Raw genomic sequence first — 24,963 nt, forward strand, 5'->3', positions numbered from 1 at the left:
AAGTATGTGTATCGCATGCACTCCAACTAAAAGAAATAAGAAAAGGAAAAAGTCTTCAGCAGAAAAAGGTTATTATAACTATGTATAGGCATACAGCTACATGGTGTAATGTAGCAGCAGGATCTCCTTGGCGAAATCTCTTTCCCTACTTACCACTAGCCAATCAAAAACTAAAATCTGGAATAACTGAATGCATTTTGCAGCACTGCAAATCTTTCAGGAGGCCAATAAGGTTTTCTACTACATGTAAATTAACCAGTGGACAGTTTCTGCACCCTCTGTGTATATTCTATTATTTACTTGGCACTTAACTGAAATGGTAGCTGTTTTCTTGTTTGAAACACAATTTGAGTACTACTTTCCATTTGCTGCTGCTCGGATTAAAGGTAATGCGTATATAAAATTCTACCTTAACTTCTCTTTTCATATGACTTTCTTAGTTGCTTGGTGATTTCAAGTAGTGTTCTATTAGTGTCATGTGTTCCTTGGAGTAGCACAATTACAGGTATTTGATGAGGTCAATGAAACTTGTCTGCCAAAATTTCTGGAGCGAACTTTTTGGTGCATGTAAAGCTAGTTGGCATACGTACTTCTTGAGTGGATCATTCCTTTGTGACATTTGATGAAAGTCTGCAAGTACTACAACCCTAGTAGCATTCAATAATTTGTAGGCAATTCTTGGAGCAGTAAGCTAATTATAGGCAGAAGTTGAGCCCTTAAAGCCCCATTGCCATACAAGCTTTTGACTATCACTGTTATTGTGGTATTTGGCATTCCTCGTGGTGGTAAATTGGTAAATTTTATCATCATTTCTTCAAGAAAATAGACAAACAGCTACTTATGTTTATGATCACAGTTGCTAAAAAGGACAATGTAAACATTTGTGCCGAAACAGATCCGATAAAGTTCATATATTCCCACGTTGCTCACACAGTAACTTGTGTTTTTGCTCACTACCATCCAATCTAACTAGGGTGGATTTGGCTAAATGACTGGCACATCATTTCCTTTATTAACACATTGATGCTCCTTTGATTAAGATTTAAGACAAACTCAAAAAGCAAACAGCTATGTTTCCTTTATTATACAGTTATTATTCAAGTGTCTCCTTCATGTCATTTTCCCCATCTACACTTGGCCAACAATCTTCATCATTGTTGTCAATAGTACATAGAGAACAAATTTCAGTATCTCCTTTTTTCTTTTTTGAATACTTAATGTATTGGATCTAAAGTAACAATTTGTAGTAATTTAGTAAACAAGTATTTCTAAAAGTTGCATCCATGACTTTTCCACTGAACAGCATACCAGATTATCATTCTGAAAGTCGTAGAAATAATGAAAATTTAAGTAGCTAATCTAACGATTAGTTTTGTGGCTCCTCAAAATTTCCAAATATACATGGCTTTGTTGCCCAATTTGAAATTTGATAGTAATTTGTTTGTACTGTTTAAGTTCCTATTTCAATTAATTTCTAGAACAATCTATATTTGCTACATCCAACTTGGAAAATTCCACATTACCCATCGTCTTCCAAAACTTGTTAGCTTTATGTTGGCAATAGAGTGGCATGTTTTACAACAAATAATGTATCCAAGTTTTTAAGGTGGGGCATTATCCAGGAACTGACACTTGAAGCCAACTTGACGTGGACAGACAAATGCAGAAGTTGCAAAGCTGATGCCAATTTATGGAGCACCATGTCTCTATCACTGCAACTTCATCTCCTTAAAACAAAAAGAAAAGAAACGTTCCACAAAATCAGAGTCAAAAGCAAAAACAAGAATTATGATACTGTATGCCGGAGATGGGTCCAAAGTATGAAGATGGGCCAAACTGCATACAATGTTACAGAGAATGATGTGCCACGCTATATTTATGTAGAGAGAGGAAAGAGTCAGACTATAGACATTCAACATAATTCAAAAGAAAAACTGATGTTTGTTAAGCTAAATCCATAGCTAACTTTGCCAAATGATTTGCATGAGGGGAAAAGGATAAATAAGAAAATCTATCGATGATGGTTTGCCAAAACAGACCTCGTCAATTACAGGTGACCCATAGATACTGCCACCACATGGAATCTTATAAACGCAGCAGTAATTTTTATAATCAAGAGCATAAAGATTATGGTCATGCGACCCACACCTGCAAATATTTTGTTGGAAGACATGTTAAAAGAGTAGTCCAGATCCTGAAATGCCATATAGCAACATAAAAATATACTACTACCCAATTAAAAGAAACTATAGTACTATGAAAATCAATGATTCACAATGCTTGGCTTTACCAATGGTAAGTTAATCAAACTACAAATAAATGTCATAGGGAGAAAGAAAATATAGCATAATGTGTCGCTTAGATGCATCTTGCTATCCAATCTCGAATACAAACATAATGTGAATTCATTGTTTACCCATAATATTGATTGTCAATAATCAGAATTTATATAGGAAAAAGAAAGTTTCTGACAATGTCCATTCTGCATCAAGGGAGAGGGTGGGAGCACTGTAGGAGGAAAGCTTGGCATTTGGTTCTATTGTATTTAGAGTGGATTATAGGTCTTTTAGGGTGTAGAGAAACTGGTTTAAAAGTTCTTTTTGGCCATTTTGTATAGTTGATTCCGGCGAGGGAGGGTCCTAACCTTGAGCAATTTTTGGACTTTGTTGTGTCTTTTGAGAGGTAAAGTGTGAAAAGTTTTGTGTGTTGAGCCTGTTTGGCCATTTTTCCAGCCTTTTCTTTCACTATTCCTCAATCCTAAATAAGTGCTACTTGTCTCAAGAGCAATTTATTATCAATTATTGAATCCTGACTCAAGTGATTAACTAATAGTCTTGATGGTTGATTGTTCAAGATATATCACTTTGATTTTGTGCAATTTGGTGAGATATAATCAAAGTAATCACATGTAAATACACAAGTCAATGATGACTCAGCAACATACATTCATCTCATTCATTCAGCATATAAGGTTCGCTCCCAACTTTTACACTAGTAGGTTTTCAATAAACTACCTCCAAAACATCTTCCACATATAAACAAAAATAAGTAGGTTTTCTTGGCTTAGCTACAACCAATAAACTCCAAATCACAAAACCCTAACACTTAAACTTGACACACTCACCTAGAGCTTCAAGGGTTTCGCTAAACGAGACCAAAATATAGTTGCATGATTGAAATAGTGTGTTAAGATTACACTAGGATGAGAAATTACCTTCCACAAGCAAAGAAATTCAAAACTTCACATGGAGAAAGTTCTTGGAAGACATGCGTTGAAGGATTGATGGATTCTCCCACTCACACAAGGTGGTTAAACTCTTTAGAAGGTAAATTAGAGAATATATGAGGTTGTTAAAGACTCAAGAAGCCAATTCTCATCAAGAAACCCCACAATGGGGTGAGTGGATATAAATCGTTAAATCCTTCAACAGTTATAAACGACTAGCTTGTTCAAATATAAGTCCAATTGGTTGACAAAACATTTCCAGTTGGTCGACCAAGGTCTCAAGACTTTCAACTACCAACTAGTCAACCATTGTTTCATATTAGTTGGCCAACTTGTGGCATGGGTACAACAAACCTATTTTTGGGACTTCACTTTAGTCAGCCAACCTTCGCGAATTGGTAGGCCAAATGGGCAGACATTATCTTGTTGGAATGTTCTTCCATTTTATTGTTTTTACGTGATGAAGGGTATTTTTGTAATATTATTGGATTAAGTAAAAATAATAGATACAATAGAGAGAACCCTAATTTTTCACTAGTTTTCTTCCAACAATCACCAACATCTCTCTTGGACTGTTTTATAGGGTGTCGACTAGATGATAGAAGAGAAGGCTTCTAGGGTGCCGCCACAGCAGTTTTGTGAAATATAGCACATATTTATGAATTAAGGCGTTATATTCATAATACCACTCAAGGTGACATGTCTCGAGCAACTTCTGGATCAATCACTGATAGGCGATCAACTTATGGATATTGCACATTTGTTGGAGGCAACCTAGTCACATGACGAAGTAAGAAATAGAATGTGGTTGCTAGATCTAGTGTCGAGGCAAAATTCAAGGCTATGACTCAGGGTGTATGTGAACTGCTATGGATTAGACTATTGTTGAGAGACTTGGGGATCCATCAGACCGATTCCATGAGATTGTACTGTGACAACAAAGCAGCGATCAACATAGCTCATAATCCAGTTCAACATGACAGAACCAAGCATGTGGAGATTGATAGGCACTTCATCAAGGAAAAGCTCACTAGTGGCACCATATGTCCTCCATTTGTGAAGACTGCGGACCAACTAGCAGATGTTCTCACCAAAGGAATAGGGAGCAAACTGTTTCATGATATTCTCAACAAGCTGGGTATGAGAAATATCTTCGTACCAGCTTGAGGGGGAGTGTTAGAATAGGAAATTATATTTTCATATTTTATTCTAATTTGTTTCCATTCCTTAATTAATGTAATGGGTTGTAATGAGCTGGCTCATAATTCATGTCTTATGGCACTCCTGTAATTATGCTTTATTCTTAATATAAAAGGGGATGAGGTCTCAATCCCGATCACTTTCTCTTCTCTAAAATATTTTACAGATTGTAAGGGGAAAAACCAATCTTATTGATGATTCAAAAGCACCCCAAGAAGATCTAATTATTATTCATGAAGAGAATGAGGTCCAAATAGAAGACTCGGATGTCACACAAGTTGTAGGGTCTAAAGAATTACATGAACCAGTTGTTGACACTGATCCTAATACGGCTTTATAGGCCAACAATTTGCTTCCTCAATTCTCTATGACAGAATCTAATATTTTCCAAAGGGATGGTAATGTTGAACTACATAATGAAACATTAGTTGAAAAAAAGGATGAAAGTTTGGAATCCACAATTAATGATGCAGGTGGAAGTATTCAAATTGATTACAAACACTGCATTGTAGAGCCAAATGAGACCAGATTGCACGGAATAAATTTTGCAGCCCAAGATTTGGATCAATTCAAGGATGTTTTACTTCTTTGATTGATTTTGACATTCCTAACACATTTAGTATCATGAAGGACAAGATCAATTTCTCAATATTTTTGTTCCTATCTCCAACAAAGAAAAGGCGGCGACAACTTAAAAGATTTTAACATGAAGCCGTAGACGCAATTCCGAAGCTTGTGGAAGCTTATACTTCAACACTTTGAAACTTGTGGTCGAGTTTTCTCCAACAAAGGGAGAATGATGCGGAATATAAGAAGCTCAAGGAACAGTTAATTCAAAGAAACGGCGATATTTGGAAATTTGAATGGTTTCAAAGAGAAATCGATAGAAACCATACATAATCATGTTTCTAATATTATTATAGTTTTATTTTATGATTATTTTTATGTTTCTAGGATTTTTAGGCGAGGGCTATTTTGGTAATTTTATATTTGCCGACATGGGCTATAGGATTCGCCCATGGGTCATCTTGTGAGTTAAGTTATTTAATTAATCTTCGTTTTTATTTCTTATTTAGTTTTAAATTAGTTTTAGAAGTCAACGATATTTTGATAGTTTCCTATTTTAGTTCTAGTTGGTTTAGGAAATCTCCTAGTCCTATATAAAATGTAATGCTTATAATTTAATAGAGTTGATATTTATAAAAAGTTGAGAGCTTTGAAGCTTTTTTGTGAGTTGCGTGATGCAATCAAATCCTAGGTGTGATGCTAGGAGTGATTCTTAAATCTATCTTCTTTTTTTCCTTTCTTCTTCTATTCTGTTTTAGTTTACTATTCACGAGTTACATTCACAGCCTTGTAACAGCCCCTAAACAGTGCTAAAACCTTGTCTTTTCATGCTTAACTCTTACCTATTTATTACACTAAACAAACCCTACTTGTCCCCTATATTCTTATTGCAATTGCAGCCATAAAATACAATTAAAATCAGACCCAAAAGCCTAGATTTGCTGCTGTCCCCTAGTTGTCCTGCATCAGGAACTCCATATCTTAGGCAAGTATTAGCAAACCAAGGCCACATGCCTATGTCATTGAATTCAGATGTTACCAAGATTTAATATATAGCTCTACAAATGAATGAGAATATCTACCATTGTTTTTTTTTTTTTTTTTTTTTTTTTTCATAAATATGAGAATATCAACCACTTTAAACTGAGAAGGGAATAGACTTCACTTGAAGTGCAACCAATTCATCATTATACGTAATGGTATTTATTCTGGAGCGAGGATCCTCTGGAGTGATTTTTCTGAGAGTGAGAGTGATTTTTTGGATGACTGAGATTTAATTCTACCAAAGTTGACGTTACAATAATCATTTCACCTTCCAACTCTCAAAGCCTAACCTTATCACTCTAAGAAAAATTACTCTAGAGGATCCTGAGTCTTTATTCTGACCCAAAGAACAAAACAAAAAATAAATAAATAAACGAAAACAAAAAGCAACAAGATCATTACCAGACCAAGTGCCTGCATTTGTCCACCACGGGCTGTGACTTTACCTTCGAAAGTCAAAATTTGATTAGCATCTAGGAAACTGCAAAACAAGTTAACCTATTTCTAAACTAATACAAGGAACTGTGAAGATGGAACAAAATGTGTCAAAAATCGAACAGGATTAAAAGTTATAATTACAGTCAACAATTTGTTTTCATTATCCATGTTGCATGCACTAGGCAGGTACCAACAGTTAATTGCATTAGTTGTTTTATTAATCTCTGCACCATCAAAATAGCCTCTCTAGTGCAAAGATGGTCCGCTAAATGCACATGAGTTAGAGAATCAATTAAATCAACCACAAGATCACCAAAATCACTTCTCGGTAGAAATTTTAATCCCAAACCGCTTTAAATTTGTACTTAAGTTTGTCAAACAATTAAATCAACCACAAGATCACCAAAATCATTATTAGTGAGAAATTTTAATCATGCTAACAATTAATCATTTCCTCTGGATTAAGACATTAAAAATGAGAGACTATATTTTCTACATGTCTATTATAAAAGATATTGAAATTGTAACAGCACCCCACAAGTTGAAGTCAATAGTTAATACAAGTATGCTAGTTGATCTCCAAGTCATTTCAGTACATTGTAATAAATCAGATGCTATGAAAATCAGACAGCATATTTTCTTAATCAATCGATATGTTACATGTACACACTGAAGAAGTGATTAGTAATTATGACTAATATTGGTCAAGTCAACGCAAACTTAACAGAGACAGAGAGCACAGAAGACAGGAGAGGAGGAATCATAGGCAGTATAAACAGAACGAAAGTTATTATCACAAAGAACTAAAAAAACACAAATGCAAATACAATTTAACCTAGTTTAGATTTTATTTATTTATTCTTTTTGAGGGACGGGAGTGGCTGTTAGTGGAATATTCATTTACAGATTCTTCTGCTGCCATTAAAGCTCTACGATTTCAGAACAGAAAAGGTACTTGTGGAAGAGGTAACATTTCTTTGCCCAGGATTTCTCACTCCCCTCTCAATATATATTATAAATGGATGACAAGCAAACTTGTCAAGGCAGAACATGAAAATTCAAACATTCATCAATAGTTAACAGCAACTTTTCCTAGACAAATAGAATCATACACGTGCAGTTTGCAAGTTCTCCTCAACATATTAAAAAAAAACTATCATACTGTTGACTGAATACCAATTCAAATACCATACATGCACCAAAGCCAAAAAAGTAAACTAGTTAACCTCTTTCTTGATAAAATTCCAACATCAAGATAAAATCAGCAATAGTACAAGAAAAAAGAACTGAAAATTCTATAGAATATGATACCTCACCACACGTTTGGAAACTCCAACAGATGTTGCCATTAGAAAAATCAAGAAAGTAAATCTTCCCTTGGTAACATCCAACGACAACCTAAAAAGACATTCCATATTAAAATCTAACAAACTCTTTTGCAGCATATTTTCAAATGAGATCAAAGGATATAGCATAAACATCAAAATGAGGACAACCTGAGAAAAATTACCAAGGATTGCAGCCGAACATTCTATCCGTCCTTCTAATTTGATCTCCCATTGGACAAAACCACTAAACCAATGCATGTGATAATTAGCACTTCAATCAGCAGCTGATAATCCTTACAAATAAACATCATATATTTCTCATGCTGTGCATGTAAACATATATATATTTTTTGATAAATAAAATTTATTAAAGAAAGAGCATCAAGAAGATGCTAAAGAGCTGTGCGTGTAAACATATGACACCAGCAGAGCAGTACATCTGGAAGTGTATTCTTACAATTCAAGACACGTTTTAACCAAAACGATTAGAATCGTGCTTTTGAAACGGAAATTGATTGAATCGTACTATTTGATTTGCAATTCAGTGTGATTCACCACGATTCAATTCTCTACTTTTCTTTTCTTTTCTTTTTTTCATTTGCCTAATACATGCAAGAACATTGTTTTTTCCTATCTATCAAAAAATATATACATAAAAACTAAAAAAAAAAAAAAAATCAATTAATTATATGAATATGTGTGGTTTTATATGTATATACATAAATACATTTAGTGTTATTGATATTTATTTCATTTAAATACTTTGTGTGTATTTTTATATGTATATGGTAAATTACACTTTTCGCCTTCCAACTTCTACCCTAATTTCACATTGGTCCTTCATCTTCTAATTGCAACATTAAGTCCTCATACATCAAATTGTGTTTCAATGTGGTCCTCCCGTTACTCACCATTAAAAATTTGGACGGAAAGTGCTAACGTGGGCCATGTGAGCTTGTTTTAGGGGTATTAGAGGGTATAAAATTATGACAAATAACATTTTTCATCCTTCAACTTTCACTTGAATTCCATTTAAGTCCCTCATGTTTCAAATTTAACTCAAGTTTTAAATGGTGTGGTAATGGGAGAACCAAATTGAAATACAAATTGAAGTTTAAGAACTTAATTGTTACAATTAGAAGGTGAGGGACATAAATGATGTTAAGGTTTGAGGGTGAAAAGAGTAACTTACCCTAAATTATATATTATATTAAATAAAGTGAATCTTATGATTCACAATTTATATTTTAACAATACAATTTATGATTCGATTCGCAATTTGACAGAAATGACTGACTCACCCTATCTGGCTAAAAAGCATTTTGGAAAACAATAATACAGAACAAAAGGGGATATGTCACTATTTATGCATTACAAAAATCAGGTGATTTAAAATAGACAAGTATAATGTCATCGCAATTACATAAACAACTCAATATCTAGGATCATATGCAAGCATATACTGGGGCATAACACAACCTTTTGTGTCTCTCACATTCCAAACAAATTAGAACAGCTAAGCACATGCAGCATAGGAAAGCAGATGCAAAGTACCCAAAGACATATTTAACTTATTTCTCTTTATTTGTTTTGACTAAAATTTGATTAGCACAAGCTTAAAGTACATACGAAGTTGTTGCTTATAACAAGTTTACTAACACTATGGTTAAAATTTCTCTATTTAAGCACTTTTCTCATCCAAGGAAAATAATTTCTGAAGCGAGCGGGAGAGCAGTGGTTGTGAACAATCTTACAAAATTCTAAATGTTATAAATCCAATCTGTTATAATCCCACATTAGTTAACATAGGCCTTGGCGATTTGCATATATAAGCCTCTTGGGCAGCCTCCCCTTCTAAGCTGATTTTCAAGGGTGAGTTCTACCCAAGGGATTTGTATCATCCGGTATCAGAGGCAGCCACCATGTCGAGTATAGGATCAGACGCACCTATGCAAGCATGGGATTGAATGGGTTCAACTTTGCGGTTCGAGCCGTGGAGGGGTGACCTATAGGCTGAATTAAGACATCTAAAAAGGTGTCGAATACTGATAGTTGAGTGAAGCCGCTAGAAGGAAAAGGACTATCACCAGGTCAGTGTCAATAGAGTGGGCCACCATTGACGTCAGCTACAAAGTGTGGTGGTAGTTCTGTAGAAAGCAATTGCCCCAAAAAATAAATAAATAAATAAATACAGCAGTTGCTCTATTCAAAGCTAAATTCAGGCATATTAACCCCAGATATTATCTAATGCTCTCCATCATCTTCAACTAGAGCATTATTCCTAACCTTTACCTAATATAATTTGTTCCAACCACTGAATTCTCCAAGCAATACCTAATATTATTAATTCCTACCATTGAATTCTCTAAGATCTAACACTACTCAGAACGCTGTCAAGAATTCAGTGTCCTTGCAGATACTATATCTTATTGTCCTCAGTCTCCCAAATCATTTTTTCTTGTCCTCCAAAGCTTCAGTTAAACCTCAAAGAACCAAAAACAGTGCTAGGCTGTTGCCACGGATCGGATCAAACGCCTTCTTCAATTGGCCAGTATACCAATGTTAATAGTGAAGTCTAATGTATTAGTGGTTTTTAAAGATACCAATACCCTACAATAACAAGGAAAGTAAACCACAGAAATTAGTAGGCTGGGCTCAAAGACCAACGCTACATGTTCAATTAAGGTCTGTCATTCAAAGAATGAAAAATTCAAGGCATTTGCAGCTTATGAATAATCAAAAACAAAAAATTGTGCTTCTACCTTTCATTAACAAAAAAATCATCATAAACTTGATTCCAGAAGATTAAGGTTCTGTAAGAAAAGAAAAGCAAACAGTTTTCTACATTGATGGAAATCTTTACTATGAAAATGACAAATAAATCAACACATCTGTCACCAACAGTATGAAAACATTGGTATATTGTGCATACCAACAACTACTAAAAATAACAATTTAAAAATCACAAGGATAATGATCATGTAGCATGGTCACAAAAATAAATGTTTTATAAATCTTCCAACAAAACACTGGTATAATGATTTTGTGAGTCGAAACATATAAAATCAGGAATTACCTTTTGGCATTGATACAAAGAAATTTGTATGAGTGAGATCCAATAAAAAGAAAAAAATCTTGTTCTTTAAATACAAGAAGTGGTGATGCATCAACACAAGATTCCATGTGGACTTTCCATAATTCTTGCATAGCACCTCTTTTATTTCTCGGAATTTCCACTGACAAGGTTGCTTGCCATAAATTATTCCCCTCGTATGCACCATCATAAATTACTCTATTGCAACGGCTACATGAACATGGCACACGTATTGAATTTGAATTCCATGGATAGCCATCTACAAAACTATTTCCCTTTGAATTTCCACAGAAATTTAAATGCACCTTCTGGAATTTAGAAGGATAATCATCACTCTTGTTGCTGAGGGTCCTCGAAAACCTTCCACATGGCTTAGAGGATTGAAGATTAGGCATCTTAGAATCAAGGGAAATAAGCATCCTCTCCTCTTGCGCTTCATTAACAGCTGTTCTTTCATTAGTATTGCACAAACTTTCTTTTTCTAGAAGTGCCATTTGAAGCTTCAATGGACTTGGAAAGACATAAAGCAACCCCATATCAATTCCTAAATTATAAGAGACGTGCGCCACTGAGATAGAATTACCACCCATTATAAAGAAATCATCATCATCAGACACCATTTCAACCATCAAAGCATCACAAAAGGCCTGCAGGGAAATTAAACAAAGAAAGAGAAAAAGGAGGAGCTTATATGATCTGCATGTAAGACAAACTTTTAAACGCAACCTAATTTTTTTTTTTTTTCTAAGGTTAGACTCAAGACTTAAATACATTGCAAATTTAGGACACGCACACACACACACACACACCTAAAAGAATACAAAATAAATATAACCATCTACATCATATATTTATTCACATTTCTTGTGTTGGGTACTTAGATTATTAATGAATGCATGTTTTTACCTTTTTGAGACATAATTTTTATTGTATCATTGGTAACATATTACTCAATACTTCATCCTTGTAATATTTATGTTTTACACCAGCATGCCTATTCTTTTTAAATTGGTCTGTAAATGTCAATTCTCAACATATCAACCTACCTTGTGATACAGATACTATATGATATGCATATTCGTACAATGATATACAATAGGTGTCATGATTAGATAATAATCCCTCCCTCCCTCCCTCTCAAATAGCATCTTTTTCCATTCTACCAAATCCCACTCTACTAAAATGTCCGTTAAAAAGTAGTAGATAAGAAATCCAACTCTAGATCATATGGCCAAGATACATACTATGAGGGGGTGTAACCCCTGCATGCAAACAACTAGTCTTGATAACATCTACGAATAAAAGATGCTACCTATAGATCCAATGGATAAATTACTGTTAGAATAGTAAATTATTAGTTGGATTATTATTCAATTATAATTATTCTATTCGTCAGGGCTCCCTTATAATTATTAATCTTTATTAATATAAAAAGGGGATGATATCACAATCGTTCCCTAATCTTTATATTCTCTAAAATTATCATGGTACCAAAGCCACAACCCTAAATCCATACACCACACAGCCACCACAAAGCTCCCATCCAGGTTTGACAGGGAAAACACCTTCGTAGCCCAGTCGGCTACTGCCGTAGGGCTTTTTGGCCTAGACATTAACTGCTGAACCTGCCGAAGGCAGCCCTAGCCCCTTCGATCACTGTCGCAGGTGCCCCAGTCTCTTGTTGGTCCCTACCGACAAGCCTTCTGGCCTAAGTCAACCACTGGGGCAGGCTCGTCTTGCCTTGCCGACTGCCACTGGCAGTCTCTCGGATCTAGCCGACAGCCCCAAGGCATTCTCTGGCTTCCTTCGACATCCTCTGCTATGTTGTCTCCCTCTGCTATGTCATCTCCCTATTTGTTTGAACTTCTGATGTTGTCGTTGACTGTGTGATGAGGTATTGACCTCTGTTTCTTCTATTCTTTATAAAAAAAAAATTTAAAATTTTTTTAAAAAAAATATATATATATATATAATAAAATGATGAATGTTTAATTCTTTAATATTTTTAGTGATCATCGTGCTTACTATTCCTCCACCATCTTCCGGGTTTGTGATTGGCACTAGTTTTGTTGAGGGTTAGGTAGTATAGTATCCATGGCAGATTCCACCAGTGTGTCCACTACTTCTCAGACACCTAAAAGTGAGTGTTCCATTATACCTATGACTGACAACCCCAATCCTAATCTTAAAATCACCACCTCTCTATTCAATGGTCAAAACTATCTAGCATGGTCGCAAAGTTTGACTATCTTTTTGAAGAGCAAAAGGAAGATGGGGTATATTGATGATAGGATAAAGGCACCCAGCACCACGGACCAGTTATGATCAATGGGAGATCACCAACTCCCTAATTATGGGTTGGTTGATACATTCTATGGTCCCAGAGATTGGAGAGGACTATCTATCTATGGATACTGCACAGGATATTTGAGAGGCAGTGGCTACTACTTATTCTCGCAAAAGAAATTTCTCACAGGCATTTGAGTTGTGCCGCTCTATTAAGAGCTCTGTTCAGGGGGAGCAGACTATTCTTCAATACTTCACCTTCCTCACTAACAGCTGGAAACACCTTGATCACATGCAGGACTATAAGCCTGTTTGCATTGCTGATTCAGTCGAGTACAGGAAGTTCATTGCACAAGAAATTATCTTCAAGTTTCTGGCAGGTGTCCATATGGAGTATAATCCGGTTCGAAATCGGGTTCTGGGTGTGGACACTTTTCCTTTACTTCATGAGGCATTCGCCTATATACAGAATGAGGAGAGTCGCCGGTCTGCTATGATGTCACCTGTCTCTACTGACCGCTCCGCGTTACTGTCTACCCCTAGAGATGGCCTCAGCCTGACTCCCATCCCTTTGTCTACCGCCAAGGAGTCTGTATTCTGTGATTACTGCCGCAAGTCGCGGCATACTCGTGAGGTGTGTTGGAAGCTTCATAGGACTCCATCCAAGGGTCGAGGTGATCAGTGTGGTTCTAGAGGAGGTCGGTCAGGTTAGTCTAAAGGACGTGGCTCTCATCCACAGGCTCATCAATCTACTGCAGTTGATACACTTGATTCTACTTCCACTTCCATTGGCCAGGCTTCTGATGGTCTCTCTAACATGACTACTCATGAGCTTGAGGATGTTCTGCGTCACTTGTTAGACCGCCGGTCTTCTACTGCTCTCAATACATCTTCCTCATCGTTTGCCCGCTCAGGTAACTTAGCCTATTCTCCTCGTGTTTTCCTCTCTCATAAGTCTTTGCCCTAGATTATTGATTCTAGTACCTCAAATCATATGTCTGGATCCTCTAACATTTTCTCCGCCTATAAGCCCTCTCCAGGCCAAGACAAAGTTAGGATTGCAGATGGTACTGTTTCTTCTATATTTTAGAAAGGTTTAGTCCATGTCACTCCTACCATACCTCTATCTTCTGTTCTCCATGTTTCCAATTTTTCTGTTAGCATGTTATCATTGAGTTGTATTACAAAGGACTTGAATTGTAGTGTGACTTTTTTTTCCTGATCACTGTCTTTTTCATGACTTTGTTACGAGGAGGACGATTGGCAGTGGTAGTGCTGAAAATGGTCTCTACTTCCTGGATCAACCGGACAAGCTTGCACATTCTTCCACCACAGTCCTATTACCAAAGATGATTTATGGCTGTGGCATCGGCGTCTTGGGCATCCTTCTTTTTATTTACTTAAGCATTTATTTCTATCTATTTTTACAAACAATAATGTGTCTGAATTTCTTTGTGAGTCTTGTCAATTTGGACAACAACAAAGAGCTTGTTTTGCTCCCTATTTTAATAAAAGTTTAGTTCCTTTTTCATTAATATATTCTGATGTTTAGGGTCCATCTCGTGTTATGTCTGTGAAAGGACATTGATGGTTTGTTACATTTATTGATAATTTTTCTCTTATTACTTGGGTGTATCTCATGAAAGACAAGAGTGAAGTTTTCTCTGTGTTTCGCAATTTTCATAAGATGATTTGTACTCAATTTGGGGCCACCGTCAAAATCTTCCGTTCTGATAATTGGGAGAGGGAGGTAATACATAGATTCTGGGTTAGGGCAATATTTTTCTACCTATGGCATTATCCATCAGACCTCTTGCACTAATACCCCTCAACAAAATGGGGTGACAGAATGCAAGAATCGTCATCTTCTTGACATGGCTCGGTGTGTGTGTTTTTCTCTGAGTGTGCATCGGTCCTACTAGGGCGACGCTATTCTCACCGTTGCCTATCTTATTAATCGTCTTCCTACCCAGGTCTTGCAAAAACAAACTCCCCTTCAAGTCTTCCTAGGTTTCGAGTCCTTGTTTTCTATTCCCCTCAAAATATTTAGTCGTGTCTGTTTCGTCCACAATCACTCTCCTACTCGTGGTAAGTTAGACCCTCGCTCCCTCAAATGTATTTTCCTTGGGTACTCTCCTACTCAAAAAGAGTATAAGTGCTATCACCCTCCTTCTCGTAAGTGGTTTGTGTCTATGGATGTCACCTTTTTTCAGTCCCAGTCCTATTTCTTGTCATCTCCGGTGTCATAGTCCTCCTTCAGGGAGAGCCTTGGTGTGAAGTGTTTCTTGTGATTCCTATGGTGGAACAAGTTGTTCTTGCACCATCACCTCTTACTAGGACTACAAAACCCAATATCACTAAGGACAGGGAAAGGCAAGTTTATGTTAGAGACAAAGACAGACAGAAAGTTAACTAAATACAAGGGACCACTTCTACTCACTCACTGTCATCTCCTACTTCTGATGAGAGTTTAGGTAACTTTGAATCTCTTGAGTCCACTGATTTTGATACTCCTATTGATTTTGATGTTCCTATTGCCAAGAAAAAGGGTGTGAGATCTTGTACTCAACATCCTATCTCAAATTTTGTGTCCTACTCTCATTTGTCGTCCTCATATAGAGCTTTTGTGTCAAATATTTCCTCTGTTAACATTCCTAACCATTTTCAGGATGCTTTTGCTACCTCTGAGTGGAAACTTACCATGATTGAGGAAATGAAAGCACTTAGGAAGAATGGCACTTGGGAATTGACTGAGTTACCTAAGGGCAAACGACCTGTGGGATGCAAATGGGTGTATACTATGAAACAAAAAGTGAATGGTTCTATTGAGCATTACAATGCTAGACTTGTGGCAAAAGTGTTCACTCAGACATATGGCGTTGACTATCAGGAGACCTTTGCACCCGTGGCTAAGATGAATTCAGTTAGAGTACTTCTCTCTTTAGCAGCTAATCTAGATTGGCTACTTCATCAGTTTGATGTAAAGAATGCCTTTCTCCATGGTGACCTCGAAGAAGAGGTATATATGGACATTCCTCTTAGTTTTAAAGATCATCAGACAGAGGGTAAAGTATGTCAGCTTCGGAAGTCATTATATGGTCTCAAACAGTCTCCAAGGGCTTTGTTTGAGAGATTCACTCAGGCTATGCTTAAATATGGCTTCAAACAGATCACACCTAGTTAGTGAAAGATTCCTCACGTGATAAGACTACAGTGCTCATTGTTTATGTGGATGACATAGCTCTTACAGGTGATGATAGTGAGGAAATACCTCTGTTGAAGAAATATTTAGCAAATGAGTTTGAAATCAAAAACTTGGGGAGCTTGAAGTATTTTCTGAAAATTGAAGTTGCTCGCTCCAAGAATGGGATATTTATCTCACAGAGGAAGTATGTGCTTGACCTATTGAAGGAAACTGGGATGCTTGGCTGCAAGGCATGTGACACTCCACTGGAACCCAATCAGAAACTAGGGAATGATGAAGGAGTAGCTGTTGATAGGGGGAACTATCAGCGTTTCGTGGGTAAGGTTACCTACCTATCCCACTTCTGTCCTGATATTACTGTTGTTATCAGTGTAGTTAGCTAGTTTATGCATGCTCCTCATCAGATTCACTTCGAGGCTGTCATAAGAATTTTGAGGTACTTGAAGTCTGCTCCTGGTAAGGGTCCTTATTTTTCAAAGCATGATCGTCTTCGTGTGAAAGCCTATACAGATGCTGACTGGGCTGGATCAATAACTGATAGGAGATCGACTTCAGGATATTGCACCTTTGTTGGACGCAACCTAGTTACTTGGAGGAGTAAGAAACAAAATGTGATTGCCAAGTCAAGTGCAGAAGCTGAGTTTAGAGCTATGGCACAAGGGGTGTGTGAGCTCTTATGGATCAAGTTATTGTTGAGTGATCTAGGTATTGATCAGACGAACTTCATGCGGTTATACTGTGATAATAAGACCACCATCAACATTGCTCACAATCCAGTTCAAAATGGCAGGACAAACATATTGAGATTGATCGCCACTTCATTAAGGAGAAACTCACTAGTGGCACAATATGTACTCCATTTGTACAGTCTGGTGAACAACACGCTAACATCCTCACCAAGGGAGTTGGGAGTAAGCCACTGCATGACATCCTAGGCAAGCTGGGCATGAAAGATATCTTTGCACCACCTTGAGGGGGAGTGTTAGAATAATATATTATTAGTTGGGTTATTATTCAATTATAATTATTCTATACCTTAGGGCTCTGTTGTAATTATTAATCTTTATTAATATAAAATGGGGATGATATCATAATCATTCCCTAATCTTGATATTCTCTAAAATTATCACTTACCAGATAACGAAATTGAGGAAGGACAAGTGCAGCATGACAAAGTCAAAACAAAGTGAGAAAAACTGTCTACAATGCTGAGAGGCCGAAGAACAAACCTTCTTGACAACTTCCAACAGTCCAGTACTCTGAATTTTACCAATCTCATTTTGGTCACGTTTCATGGAAAACGTCAAACTGGCCAACAGCACATAATCCACTTTTCCAGTTGAAGACTTGGGAAATGATTCGGTAAAGAAGAAACGGTTAGGGATCATTGCTAATGGAAGTTTTTCAAGCATCCAACTCCTAATAGAAGATCTCAAAATTTCACCACATACATCCGCTGGTCTCATTAATAAATATGCATCAAGAAGTGCTACTTCTCCTTGACCTCTACAATAAATCACAGCAACATCAACTACTCCTGGATATCCCCTTAATGTACTTTCAATTTCCTCTAATGCAATGCGTTGCCCATTAACCTTCACTGTGCGATCTTTTCTGCCGAGAAAAATTAGGTCACCACTTTGAAGTCGTCTAGCAAAATCACCAGTTTTAAAATAGTATTGACATTCACTCTCACTGACTAAACAGACAGAAGAAGAGTGTTGAGGACACTTAACAAAGTCATGCCGTATTACAGAAAAATCACAATAGTATCCAGCAGCCATGCAGAGTCCGCCAACATATATTTCTCCTTGAATTTCTCCTTGAATAGATGAATCTTCATCTACAAGAACTAAATCACAGTTTGAAATAGGCATGCCAATGGGAACACTGCTCAGTGCTTCACTATCCAAAATCGATAGCAACTTCTTGCAATCGAAATATGAACAATCACCAGACACCTTAAGAAAAATTAAAAAAAATATTGATGTATTAGCCATTGAAAATAAGACTGTATCAGTAATTATGAACAGATAACACAACGAGATGCATGAAGGTCCACATTTCGGCATTCTTCCCAAGACTATGATAACGTCAAAAAGAAGTGATCGTGTGTAAAAAGAGGTGCTAAAATGAAATCAGAAGACAAAAAATAGATTCACACATTCAATGTGCTGTAATGCTGATCCAATAGTGCTGTAAATGCACAATTGTTAAGTTGTCATACAAAAGAGGAGAGATCATATTAAAATAATAATAAGGTCCATAATTAAAAGTAGATCCAACAACATTATTGGCAAAAGAGATGAACTCAATTAGATTCCATCGGCATTTAATGCTAGACCAACAGCAGTCCTGTATGTGCACAGTTAATAACCAAGAGCAGTATGCAAGCTACACACAGAGAAGACATATGAAGATATCAGATAGGCTTTTCTATTTTACATGCAGAGAATGGGATTCGGAGCTAAATGGTGGAAGTGGATCCACCTTTGCATTTCTATTTCAGTACATCGATTTTGGTGAATGGCACCCCAAGAGGTTTTTTTCAGACATCCAAAGGCTTGAGACAAGGAGACCCTATGTATCTTCTGTTCATTTCAATTATGGAGGCATTGAGTCACATGATTGATAGGGCAGTTGGCGGAGGTTTATATAGGGGTTTAGGGTGGAGAAGATGGATGGTTCTATGCAAGCAGTTTCTCATCTTTTGTATGTGGAACATACTATCACTTGTTTCAGGTGAATGTAACACAGCTGCAACATCTTTGGCGTGTGCTTTTGTTTTTCAAGGTGGGTTTCAGGGATTAAAGTTAAACTTGGAGAAATTAGAGCTCATTCCAGTAGGCGAGGTGCATGACATTGATTCACTTGCATCTATTCTTGGTTGTACTGTTGGGTCCCTTCCATCTTCCTAATTGGGCTTGCCTTTGGGTCCTCCTCTAAAGCTCGATCAATTTGGGATTCAATAGTGCAGAGATTTCAAAGATATTGGTGGAGTAAAAAAAAAACATAATGCCTATTGAAAGGAGGTAGCTTGACTCACTGTCTAATAGTACTTTATCGACTTTGCCCACATACTGTCATTGTTTGATATTCCTTCCATAGTTGTTGAGATGTTGGAAAAGTTGCAAACGGAATTTTTTTATCAGGATACATTGGGAAGGAATACAAGTACCATTTAGTGGATTAGGACTTAGTCTGTATGCCTATACGAGACAATATTTGGGCATAAGGAAGTTAGGTATTTAGCATTCTGATTTCCATTTATCTATACATCTTCAAAGAATCATCAGACCAACCATACCAGGGGAAGTCATATTCAAATGTTAAATTCTTGCGTGTTTGATAGTAGTTCTTTGATCACAAGGTGCCAAGGACTTCTGATTGCAATGGTGTTTTGGATTCAATTTTTACTCTCATTCCTTTCTGAATCAATGTCTTCGTTTTTTAACATTCTCTTTCTTTGTCATTTCTTCTTCTTCGCAACTGGTCTTGGTATTCAATATGATGTCTTCTCTGTCTCCTTTTCTTCCTTTCCTCCACGTATGGTCTTCTTCACCAATGAAGCAGACAGTAAGGAGCTTGAGAGATATGTGCTGCAGGCATTTGTTGCAGGAGGTTCTAAGGTACAAGAAACCAGGGCAAAAAGAGGAAATCATAACGTCAATTGTTACAAGCCAAGATCAAGGGAGACTAGAAGTTCATATGGTTTATTGGATTGGAGTTGTTCAGTAGTCTGTAGAAGAGAAAATTTGCACGACTCATGGATTATGATTCAAAAGTCCTTAGAAAAATTATAGAAGCAGAGCTTTCGGTGTATTCCTTTCCAGGTCAACAAGGTTCTTTTATCTTCTGTAAGAGTAGAGAATGGACTACTCAGTTTGGGAATAATGGAAGATGTTTTTTAGAGGGACCCTTTTAAGGTGATGATGAACAAATGGAATTTCAAGACGTGTCTGTCATGAAGTGATTGCTTCCTATGGGGGGTGGATTGCTGTTGGCAATCTACCTTCTTATGTTTGGAAAACAGAATTCTTCAAAGTAATTGGCGATGCTTGTGGTTGTCTGTTGGATGTGGACCAAAGAACAAGAAATTTTCCTAATTTGTTTGAAGCAACTGTTACAGTTAATGGTTTTGATTCAGGTTTTATACTAGCAAAGGTTTTATATCTCCATTGAAGGCTGTCAATTATTTGTTTCCTTGAAGCAGCATTGAATCCAGTGAGAGCTAGGAAAATTCGCCGGAGTATTTTCAGCAAAGCAGGTTGCACAAATCATGCATACACCCATCTGGAGGCAAAAGCCAAAGGAAGACCTAGAAATACCCAACGTAGCAAGGAGTGGAGAAAGATGAATGATTCTCTACGTGCTATAGGGATAGTAGAGGTAAGGATATTAATCTGTGTCCTAGAATTTAGAGATGGGGATGTCATTATAAGTGATAATAACAAAGAGTCCCATCAGCAAGTAGTAATTAAGGACGGTAATTTCAGTACTAATGCCATTTCAAATTCAAACCAGATTCAGTTCAAATATAACTATGAGGCCTTTAAGCATTAGAAGAGGTCACAATGAGGGAGGCCCAAAGCACAAAACAAAGCCAATTTCTGTAGGACCTTCATTTCTTAAACCAAGGGCCCATGTAGGTTTGGGCCATCAAGGAAGTTTTAAGCTTGTAGAAGGCCTTATCAGCGGAACCAATTGAAAGTCCTGTCAATGAATTTAGATTTGAGAGCCGCATTTGCTGTAGTTCTAGCGAGAATCAATGCGAGATATGGGACCATTGACTAGGGCATGAAGTCGCAGGATCTCTGAGGGAAGCACTGTGCTCAGTCTTGAAAGCTCTTTCAATCTAGCACAACAATAAGGGAGGATCCCTTGGATCCTATTGATTTAGGGTTTCACAGTGGGGCTGAGAATGTAGAGGGAAAGAAGGATGCAAGGATTTATCAGGGAATCATGCAGTGAAGGTGTATAGCAGAAGGAATAGAGAAACATGAAATGCAATCATGCAAACACTCCTGATGATGGAAATTCCATTCAGGGGTTGGGTCAATTGGGGATTTCTTCGATTGAGATTAAGAGGCCGTCGAAGGAATTGAGTGGGATTGAGATTTAACTCGGACTTGGGGAATGTGTTGAAAAGGGTAACATAGATTTTGTGTTAAAAAATGCCATATCTTGCCATAACTATTTGCAAAGTCAAAAGTAAGAATGCAATTTTCTAACCTCCGTAGACCCATATAAGTTCAAGATAGTAGTCTTCGGTAATAACTTGTAAAGCATTTCCCATAAGGACATAGGAAAAACTTCGCCACTCAGCACTAACATTTTTAAGGAACTCTGAACTCTCATATTATACGGACTTTGCAAGGCAGGAAGAATCACTCTCATCAGTGATGGGACAGCAATAAGTCTATTGATAGAGTAAGCCTGCAAAAACAAATAGAAAACATTAACAAACATTTATTTCCACAAAATAAAGGAAAATGTCTGGCTTGCGAGTGATTTGAACTAGATAGCAAGTTTTTGATCATGTTGAAAAAATAAAAAGAAAAATAGGTGAATAATTAATTAAAGAGATTCCTTTCTTGTTCCCAAGAGGATGATAAATAGATGATCAAAGTACAAACGAACTTATAGCAAGAAATCACAAACTAGAAGCATTTCCTTCTTTTGATGCAAATATCATTAATCAAGCAAAACTTATCTTGTGTTCAAATAAAATCATGTACCTGCTCAACTATATTTCCAAAACATCCAAAATTTTCAGTGCTCCTGCAGAACTTCTCATGGAAAATATTTCAATTAAATACTTATAACTCGGCATACATGATTGTTAGGTTTACATATGAAAAGAAGAAGAAGAAGAAGAAGAAGAATGAGAGAGAAAAAGGAGAGAACGGCTGATGTTGTATTAACAATAGAATCAATTAGGGTTCTCCCCTCTTACACATGTATTTATAATATAAGACTAAAGACTAAATGACATATGATAAACATTTTAGTAAGATGAAACAACAAATACATGAAAAAAATGTGAGAGAGACATCATCACGAAAATGTTTTGCTACATTAAATTATAACCAAGGACTTTTGATCCTTTGGAGCTCACGGGATTTCTGTGCCCTTTAAATTTCACTTTTCACCTTCATGTGGTTCAAAGGTTTACTGGTTAAGTTTTAGTTGGCAGAAAAATTTAGTTTATTTACTAAGCCCAATAAAAACTGCATAAATTCTTAGGGAAAACAGAATACTGTTTTTTTTTTTTTTTTTCCTGACAAGATATGCACACCACCACCCAACCAGATATCTCTCTCGTACACACCCACGATTGTGAGATTCGCCAATCAAAGGGGCTGGGGTTTGTAAAGTATGCTGGTTTTAGTTAATAGAATTAGTGTCAGTAGAGGTAGGGTGATGGAAAAGCCAGGGAGGGAGGTAGCAGTGGCTATGGGGGTGCAGTGAGAGAGATGAGAGGGCGCAGGGAGAGTGGGAGGCAGCTGTAGCTGTGGGGGTGGGGAGAGAGAGAGAGAGAGAGACCTAGCAGTGGCGAGGGGAAAGAGAGAAGAAGACAAGAGAGGAGAGAGGAGAGAGAAAGAGCTGGCTGTGGCAGTGGTGATGTTGTGGTGGTGGAAGCAACAGTGGTAAAGCTGGTCAGTGGTGATCTTTTCCCTTTGGGTTCTCAGACCTAGCTATGCATAGGATAATCAATCAAATATCCTACGCATGGGATGTAACAAAGATATTGTGAAGGATAGGAAAGTAGAAGAGGAGAGAGAAGGGTAACGGGAGCAGATAAGGGATAATCTGAATGAGATAGATACAGAGAAGCAAAGAAGAGAGAGTGAGGGTGATAAACTAAATTCAATTTTTCTGTTATAAAATAATTGTTTTAAGAGTGAGGACAATTATATAAATTCAACTATTTTGTTAGGTTTGTTACTAAACAAACTGACAGAGAGAAGGTCAGTGTAATTTCATCAAACCACAGGGGTGCGCTATAATAAATCCATTAATCAGGGAGGTCAGTGTAATCTACCCTAAGAAGCACAAGCACGAACACGGACACGTGACATGACATGCATACAACATGGACACACAGACATGGTAATTTTCAAAAAATACAAGACACAACACGTGGAGGACACAGACAAAACATATAATTTTATATATTTATTATGTCATATATATGAATATATCATTCTAAGACAATAAATAAATGTAATATAATACTAATTTCTATAAATTGTGTGTGTAAGTGTGGGTAGAGGTGATCGGTCGTTGACCTCTGGGAAGATGGCGGGCACTTCAATGGCCTGAAATCACCGGAAGTTGAAGAGGAGAAGACCAAGGCAAGCTTAGAGATGAAAGAGGCAGCAGTGGGAGGCATTGAACACGTTGTGATGTATACGTTGTTGTTCTTCTTGTTGTGTTTTGTGGCTGCATTTATGATACCATTATATAGACTCTAGGAATATTGGAGCCCAGGCAACCTACGGACAAGTGGCAAGTTCTCCTCAACTCAATAGGAAAGTGATATTAGCCCTACTAGCTGTGTCTTATGATTTAGGTCCTAGGGAAGGTTGCATCATAGGAGCTATAGGTGTAGGTGTAGGTATGATATCTTGAGAGGTGTATCATATATGCAACAGATGTGAATGTAAGGTCAACATCTCCTTGCTTACCCTAGTCAAGGTGGAACTGTCATTGCGGAGAGACAGTTACACGACCTTGATGATCCTAAGGTCTTAGCCTCCAATCCACAATCCTCCAATGATCACAAGCGGGAGTGCCTAGGTCTTGTTTTCAACCTAGGTAGCCAAGTGGGTGATTACATGGGTGAGCCGGGGGCTCATCCTAAGCAGCCAAGTGAACATAGGTGAGCCAAGGGTCCAACTATGTTGCCATTGAGCTGGAGTGAGTGGGCAAAGAACACATTTTGTTATGAAGCATAAAGGATTATGGTGAGCTCTAGATGAGCCGTGGTGATGCTTCATACTTGGTGGTGTACATGTCCCTGCTTAGGCTAGGCATACAACCACAACTCATCTTGGTTCCTTAGAGGTCTACCTCGTGGATGTGTGATGGTGATGATGTGACACCCGTAGGGCTCGCCACATGCCAAGCACAATACAAATACCCACAAATTGATATTGTTTTTCTTTATCTTCATATTCTAAAATTATTTTGTTCAAACTTATAATTAATTTCGTGTGTCTAATCAATGGACACGTGTGTTTAAGCAATGGCCATGTGTATCCTCCAAGTGTCCAAAGAGTATCCGAATCTACATTTTTCTTTTCTTTTTTTAAGTAAGACACATATTGATGAGTGTTGGACACATGTCAAGAAGTGTTTGACGAATGTCGGTGTCCGACACAGACACGCCACTTTTCTAGAAGTGTTCGTGCTTCTTATAATCTATCTAGAATTAATTAAAAAAACAACCAAAAAGAAACTATAAACCCTCAAAATTTAACTCTACTATAAAATCCACCAACAAAAAAAGAAGTGTCACAACCTTCTCGTTCATCCATTAATGAATAGACTAAAGTAAGGTTAGCTTAAA

At 37.1% G+C, this 24,963-nt stretch overlaps 1 protein-coding gene across 10 annotated transcripts in view; it reads right to left on the minus strand.

The window, feature by feature from the left end:
• Window positions 1-24,963, minus strand: part of LOC114268958 (AMP-dependent synthetase and ligase family protein) — a 59,334-nt gene that overhangs the window by 15,398 nt on the left and 18,973 nt on the right. For 2 of the 10 annotated variants that reach the window (XR_014329772.1, XM_028210199.2), the window contains exons 4-11: window positions 22,127-22,177; window positions 21,621-21,824; window positions 17,618-18,349; window positions 10,880-11,544; window positions 7,972-8,047; window positions 7,787-7,873; window positions 6,440-6,483; window positions 2,040-2,148 (exon numbers count right to left, since the gene is read on the minus strand). Coding sequence is in view for 5 of the 10 variants with exons in the window: in XM_028210199.2 (XP_028066000.2) it covers window positions 2,040-2,148; window positions 6,440-6,483; window positions 7,787-7,873; window positions 7,972-8,047; window positions 10,880-11,544; window positions 17,618-18,349; window positions 21,621-21,824; window positions 22,127-22,177 (1,968 nt within the window). In the remaining 5 variants the exon portion in view is untranslated. Of the gene's footprint in view, window positions 1-1,573; window positions 1,728-2,039; window positions 2,149-6,439; window positions 6,536-7,786; window positions 7,874-7,971; window positions 8,048-10,879; window positions 11,545-17,617; window positions 18,350-21,620; window positions 21,825-22,126; window positions 22,178-24,963 lie in introns of those variants that run through there. The other 8 variants (XR_003631458.2, XR_014329774.1, XR_014329773.1 and 5 more) reach the window with 6 other exon arrangements.

Source organism: Camellia sinensis, chromosome 5 (genome assembly GCF_055761805.1).
Source record: "Camellia sinensis isolate YWXY chromosome 5, ASM5576180v1, whole genome shotgun sequence".
Taxonomy (NCBI): Eukaryota; Viridiplantae; Streptophyta; class Magnoliopsida; order Ericales; family Theaceae; genus Camellia; species Camellia sinensis.